At 40.1% G+C, this 7,829-nt stretch overlaps 1 protein-coding gene across 2 annotated transcripts in view; it reads right to left on the bottom strand.

Moving 5' to 3' along the window:
* Positions 1-325: 325 nt before the first annotated feature.
* LOC108704022 (protein Wnt-5a-like) overlaps positions 326-7,829 on the bottom strand; it is a 21,836-nt gene continuing 14,332 nt past the window's right edge. For both annotated transcript variants that reach the window (XM_018240387.2, XM_018240388.2), the window contains exon 5: positions 326-3,881. In XM_018240387.2, the coding sequence (XP_018095876.1) occupies positions 3,423-3,881 (459 nt within the window). In that variant the 3' untranslated portion in view covers positions 326-3,422. The remainder of the gene's footprint in view (positions 3,882-7,829) is intronic.

The following is a 7,829-nucleotide window of genomic DNA, read 5'->3' as shown; positions in this document are numbered from 1 at the left end:
CTGCGTGGATTCAATTGGACCTTTTTTTTAGCCATTCAGACTTTTAGAGGTTTTCTGAATTTTTTTCGTACTACTAATTTAGAGGTACATTATTTGTATTTTTTTTTTCAGATCGTTGAGCTTGTGGTACTTTCTATATTTGGATCTTTAAAAAAAAATATCATGGCTTTAGAGAAAATTACTTTTTTTGTGGTTTCAAAAACCACAAAAATGAGAATGTTGATAAATGGGCCTTACATTTGTATTTTTTTTTTATTTGCAGAAATAAAACCAATATTTTATAATTGTTGTCAGAAAATCAGAAGCCAAACAAAATCCAAGACACTTTTCCAATTTAATATTTTTTTTTTATTATTATTTCATAGTCTATCTTTCAAGGATGGCGGGAGCCATGTACCTCTCGGTGGCATTTTTTTAAAGCCAGTAAAAATATACAAATCAAATAGGGCGACACAATATGTACATTACATGTACAAGATACAAAGAGAAGAACATAGATTTACATTTCTTGATGACAAGTAAAATATTTTACATTAAATAATTCCAATGTATAGTCTGGATCGGTAAAAATTAAATCTCTTTTTATAAAAAAAAAAAAAAAAAAAAAAATCCTAATAAAAATATAAATATTTGCTGTGGCATGAAGGCACGTGCGGCTGTGTCATGAATATTCTTCATAAAGTTGAGATATTCAATATTTTTCCTTTTATTAAGGGTCATTTTTGGGGAATTCAGTTTGGACTTTTTTTGTTTTTGTTTTTGTTTTTTTAAATAATGCCCTTTTTTGAATGGAAACAGGGATGAAAAGAATTGTTTCAAGTGCATTATAGTGTGAAACCCACTGAGTAGCTTGATCCATTCTACTGCCCAATGAACCATGACTATGTGCTTTAAATTATTTATAATAACCCCAAGAAAACCTGACACCAAATGATAAGAAATCCTAAAAAAAAAAAAAAGTTTCCATAAAATGTCGAAGGATTTTTTAAAATAAAAATCCTAAAAATGTCTATATGTGAAAAGAAAAATCCCCTAATTAAATGTGTAAATAAATACATTTTTAATTACTGGCAGTATTAAAGAATATATTTATATATATATTTATATACATATTGTCACAAATAAAAAAGAAAAAGCTTTGAAATAGAAAACAGCAGACCACGATTTCCAAGAAATTGTAACCTCTTCGTATTTTAGGCGTTTCGAATAATGTGCAGAATATGTGATTTTTTTTTTTTTGCACTCTGTATTGTTCAAATGGCTTTAGAATATTCAAATAAATGTGTATTAGATAAATGTCCTGTTTTGATTTTGCTTGAAAATTTGCAAATTTGTGAATTTTTGGGAAGCAAAATGTATTTTACTCATAAAGAAATGATAGAATTTCAATCTGTAATCCTTGGGAGCCCCACTTTGTATTAATGATGATCCATGGGCTCCCCAAAATTAATTACAGAATTTATAATATATATATATTATAATAATATAATATATTATCCTTGGGTTCAGGGGAGCCCCCAACTTGTATTGATGGTCTATGAACCACCCCCAAACTTTAATTAGAGAATTTCAATCTGAAAATCATTAGGATTAAGGGAGCCCCCAGTTTGTTTTGATAATCCAGGGGCTCCTCAAAAATGAATTATAGAACCTCAATCTGTAATTCTTGGGATCAGGGGGGCCCCCAATTTGTACTGATGGTCTATGAACCACCCACAAACATTAATTACATATGTTTTTTCAATCTGAAAATCATTAGGATTAGGGGTGCCCCCAGTTTGTATTGATAGTCCAGGGGCTCCCCAAAAATTTATTAAAGACTCTCAGTTGATAATTCTTGTAATCAGAGGAAGCCTCAGAGAGGAATCTCAATAGGTAATTCCAGGGATCAGGGGAACCCCTAACTTGAACTGATGGTCTATAAACCACCCTAAATATTAATTACAAAATATCAATCTACAATCCTCTGGATCAGGGGAACCCCCAATTTGTATTGATGGTCCAGGAGCTCCCCCTCTACAATCCTCTGGATCAGGGGAACCCCCCAATTTGTATTGAACCCCAAACATATCTTACAGAATTTCAATTTGAAAATCATTAGGATTGGAAGTCCCCAGTTTGTATTGATGGTTCAGGGGCTCCACAAAAATTAATTACAGAATCTCAATAGATAATTCTTGTAATCAGTGGAAACCCAGAATTGTACTGATGGTCTATAGGCCACCTCCAAATATAAATGACAATAATAATCAGTCTATAATCCTCAGGATCAGGGGAGCCCCCAACTTGTACTGATGGTCTATGAGCCAACCCAAACATGAATTTCAATCTGAACATTATTAGGATCAGGGGAGCCCCTAGTTTGTATTGATGGACCAGAAGCACCCCGAAAAAAGAATGTTAGTATCTTAATCGATAACTCTTGGGATCAAGGAGCCCCAACTTGTACTGATGGTCTATGAGCCAACCCAAACATGAATTTCAATCTGAACATTATTAGGATTAGGGGAGCCCCTAGTTTGTACTGATGGTCCAGAAGCACCTGGAAAATGAATGATAGAAACTTAATCGATAAGTCTTGGGATCAGGGGAGCCCCCAACTTGTATTGATAGTCTTTAAGTGTCTTAAAAATAAATTACAGAATTTTAATCTAAAATCCTTGGTATCAGAGGGCCCCCCAACTTGCATTAATGGTCTATGAGCCTCCTCAAGTGTTAATATGCAAAATAATGACTTTTTATGTCAAGCGGGGAGCTACGTTTTATCTTTCATAAATCCCATGGGAACACAGACTGAGATACTGCTTTAAACGTCAGGGAGGAACCGAGAATGGTCCGACATGACTAAATAAGCTCCGATTACCATAAATGCCTTTCGCCAGAGACACGTTCTTTCTCAATCATCAGAGATGTTTTCTAGAGGACCTCTAAGACATTATACGCACTATATTCCTTACCATTAGAATGTTGTAATGGGGGGGGGTATCTTTTTTCACAGGGTATAAGCTTTTAGGATGATGTCACTATATAACCAGAAAAAAGAAAGCTCTGTGTCATGATTTATAGACAGAATGGAACCAACATGCTTTTTAGATCACTGCGAAGAGAACACCAAAAGTCCAGATGACCTCGTGGATAACTCCAGTCTCCAGTTTTGTCTTTACACACTATGGCCTCGATCCCATGCAATTTGCCCAAGTCTCTCCAATGATACAGCATTAAAGTCTTTATCTCTGTAAATAAATATCCTCAGTTTAATTTTATTTTTTTTTCCCTTTTGTTTCTTTGTATTCCAGGCTGGTTGTTTGATACCGAGGAGAAGTGGACCCAGAAGCCTTTCTTTCTGCAACTCCCGTGTGACGTCTATAAATAAAAAAAAAAGCTGATATTTGATAAAGGTCCTAAGGTCTGTGCTTGGAGTTCTACTTGCATGCAAACTGGTCGACGACTTCGGTGCATTTTTTGCATTTGACGTAGCAGCACCAGTGGAATTTGCAGTGACACCTCTCAGTCTGTACCGTTTTGAACTGGTCGTAGCCCCTTCCACAGCACATGAGCTCACATCCGTCCATCCCCTCGGACGTTTTATTGCATAGCCTGCCCTGGGTCCCCAAGGATCCGGTACTTTCATTGTGCACACAGTAATCCGGGCTGGGGTCGATGTAAACCAGATCGTTCATGGTGGGCGAGTTAAACTTGTTGTTGACTTGCACTAATTTCCCTCTGGTGTTCAGCTTCATGGCCGCCGCACTGTCGTATTTCTCCTTTAAGAGATCCCCTACCTTGCGGAAGTCCGCCAGCTGGAGCCAACAGGTTTTAAGGCTACAGGAACCGGAGACTCCATGGCACTTGCAGGCGACATCAGCCAAGGTACTTACAGCCTGCAAGAAGAGATGTAGAAAAAGAAAATGGTTAGCAATCTTCCCAAAATGGAATTTACTAGTACAGGTCTCAATCAATGAAGAGGCCCAATGTCACAACTCTTTTTCCCAAATCACCATAGAGTGTTTGTTTTTATTATTGACCACCACCTTACTCTTCATCACTGCCCCCCCCCCCAGGAGAAGAAGAATTATTACAATATGTGTTAATTTCAAGGTGGCATCTCCTGGTGACAAAGAGAAGGTCCACTTGGAACTGACCAAGTATATATAGGGAGCTAAGGCAAAAGCTTCTAATTAGCTTCCCATTAACTTCCCTATTGTCCTGCATGGGACCTTATTTCATTTCCCGAGATCTAAAGAATAAATACTGTAGCTCAAATCATGGAAACACTTTTAGGCTATTTATAACATTTATATAGCATAATATAAATTACATTTAAAAATGGGTGTAAAAATTTGCACAACAATTTGCACAACAATTTGCACAATGCTCTGTGTATTAAATGGCAAATTTATGTTTGTAGGTGTAGATTTTTATATATAGGCCTCAATGGCTCCCAAGGAACTTGGGGAAGGCTCCTGGGTAATGTCCACTGCTCTGCCAGGATTCAACTACAGGGGGGCAGAGAGACCTGTCTCAGAAGATTTAGGCCATATACTGCCCCCTAGTGGGCTTACTAGTAGTAAAAGGCATAAATAATAGAAGTGGGTCATTAGTGGTCGGCAATCTGTTTCTCTGTGCTTGTTTGTCTGCTGAGAAGTTATTACTGTCTTTTCTCTGTATATTTGTATTTATACATATGGGAGGAGGGAGGTGCCATATTGATTCCCTTAGACAGTACAGTATGAGGGTATAGCTTATTGTGTGCCCAGAACATTCCTTCTCTGTATATTTGTATTTATACATATGGGAGGAGGAGGTGCCATATTGATTCCCTTAGACAGTACAGTATGAGGGTATAGCTTATTGTGTGCCCAGAACATTCCTTCTCTGTATATTTATACATATGGGAGGAGGTGCCATATTGATTCCCTTAGACAGTACAGGATGAGGGTATAGCTTATTGTGTGCCCAGAACATTCCTTCTCTGTATATTTGTATTTATACATATGGGAGGAGGTGCCATATTGATTCCCTTAGACAGTACAGGATGAGGGTATAGCTTATTGTGTGCCCAGAACATTCCTTCTCTGTATATTTGTATTTATACATATGGGAGGAGGAGGTGCCATATTGATTCCCTTAGACAGTACAGTATGAGGGTATAGCTTATTGTGTGCCCAGAACATTCCTTCTCTGTATATTTATACATATGGGAGGAGGTGCCATATTGATTCCCTTAGACAGTACAGGATGAGGGTATAGCTTATTGTGTGCCCAGAACATTCCTTCTCTGTATATTTGTATTTATACATATGGGAGGAGGTGCCATATTGATTCCCTTAGACAGTACAGTATGAGGGTATAGCTTATTGTATGCCCAGAACATTCCTTCTCTGTATATTTGTATTTATACATATGGGAAGAGGGAGCTGCCTCATTACTTGCATAATCAGAAGTTCTCAATACTCTCTATAGGAATATCGGCAGATAAATATTTATATGTTACCTGTAAATCGTTCAGATCATTGTAATAAACCAGGACCACCAGCCCAATGACCAGGGGGGTAAAAAACCTGCTCTAAATAAAAACCTTTCCTCTTTATGTGCAGATAAAGCAACGCGCCACCTCGGCTGCTGCTGACTAGAGTGAATGTGATACAGTGATACCGAGTATCAGTCACAAATGCCCCACGTGTGCAATAAAATTCAATCTGTGGACATGAGTGACATTTACTATGGCTGAATAGTTTCCCCACCCGCTCCATTCCTCCAGCATCACCTTGCACCCAGGCAGCCGACCGTACCCCCACCCTTGTCGCAGTGTTTTCGCTCTAGTTTCAGCCTCTCAAATACATTTTAGGAAACAGTGATTGGAAAAGGCCAAGCGGATGACCGGACGCAGGAGCTGCCAGACTGGTTCTTGTGGTTAAAGGGATCATTTATATGTGGACAATTTGGACAATTTGGACTTCACTCTTTCAACTGAAATGTTCTGATTCTTCACATAGGGAGGCCCCTGCTTGAGATGCCTGGGGTGAGGCACAAGTAGTTGGGGCAGTGGCGTAACTAGATGTTACTGGGCCGCACAACAAATTAATTTGAGGGCCCCCAAAATATCCAGAGGTTGTCATGTTTTACCAATGTATTACTCATAAATTAGGGCCTCATGGGGCCCCCTATACATCCTGGGTCCCCCTAAAACTGCAGGATCTGCTTCCTCTGCTTCCAACTACAAGCTCTTGGCTCCACTTCAGAAGTGGCACTTACTGCACAACCCAACTCCATGCACAGTCCAGACACTCCCCAGCCCCAATGTAACCAACTATTACTCTCAAATATTGGCACCAACACTACTGGCACAGCTCCAGCATACCCAGCACTATTCCGCAAGACTGGCACTAACAGCTCCAGCACTCCCAGTACAACTGCATACTACTGGCACAGCCCCATCATACTCAGCACTATTCCAAAAGACTGGCACCAACAGTTCCAGCACTCCCAGTACAACTGCATACTACTGGCACAGCCCCATCATACTAAGCACTATTCCAAAAGACTGGCACCAACAGTTCCAGCACTCCCAGTACAACTGGAAACCATTGGCACAGCCCCAGCATACTCAGCACTATTCCCAAAGACTGGCACCAACAGCTCCAGCACTCCCAGTACAACTGGATACTACTGGAACAGCCCCAGCATACCCAGCACTAGTCCCAAAGACTGGCACCAACAGCTCCAACACTCCCAGTACAACTGCATACTACTGGCACAGCCTCATGATACTCAGCACCATTCCAAAAGACTGGCACCAACAGTTCCAGCACTCCCAGTACAACTGGAAACCATTGGCACAGAACAACCTCACCAAGCACTTATAACAGCAGTACTGGTGATACAAACAGAACTCCCAGTTCAACCCAACACTACCCGTAAGGGTTTTTCAAAACACAAGAGTCTGCTAAAGACTAGTACGTAGAGCCTAGAACCAGTACATCCCAGCAATATAGTCAGAGGCTATGATCTACCATCACAATCCAAAATTAATGGAACTCAATGCACACACTCAGACAAACACCCAACACTAATAGCACAACCCAACATTACAAATACACACACATCCTGAGAGAAACACACCATTATAGACAAACTATAGACCAACACAACCAATGCACACCAATAGCACCAGCCTACAGTACAGGTAAAGCCAAACACCCAGTATTACCGACACACCCATCACTTCCAAACACTATCCAACATTACTTCCAACATTACTTCTAATATTACCCAACAATACCCAACATTACCCAACACTACCCAACATTATCCAACATTACCCAACAATACCCAACACTACCCAACATTACCCAACATTACCCAACAATACCCAACACTACCAATACACCTCCAGCACAAGCCTACAGTACAGGAACATGTTGCCAAAGACCTGAAACAAACCCAGGACAATAACATAGACATACCCTGGGCACCAGCAAATTCTACCGGACCACACCCAGCAGAACTGTCCTGACCTCAGGGGTACAGTCCCAGAACAGCCCAGTATACCTGCCAATGGGGGGACATTATTTCTGTTTTTTGCAACTGCGTGGAAGGAAGAACTGTGTGTGTGTGTTGTTGTGTGCTGTGACATTCACATGTAGCTCAATAAGAAACATTATATAGTGACCCTTCGATTCTGCTCAGGCCTTGAGCTCATATAGAAATGCCCCTCAGATTTCCTGCCAGTCAGTGATTATTTAGGGGTTCCCCACAACTGACCAGGGACCAGAAACTGACGTCTGCACTACTAGTGTGCATTGCACTACAAAAAGGCTCAGTATTGG

The sequence above is a fragment of the Xenopus laevis genome, chromosome 4L (genome assembly GCF_017654675.1).
Source record: "Xenopus laevis strain J_2021 chromosome 4L, Xenopus_laevis_v10.1, whole genome shotgun sequence".
In the NCBI taxonomy this organism is placed as follows: domain Eukaryota; kingdom Metazoa; phylum Chordata; class Amphibia; order Anura; family Pipidae; genus Xenopus; species Xenopus laevis.
The sequence above is the reverse complement of the archived record's forward strand: the minus strand, read 5'-3'. Positions and strand labels throughout refer to the sequence as shown.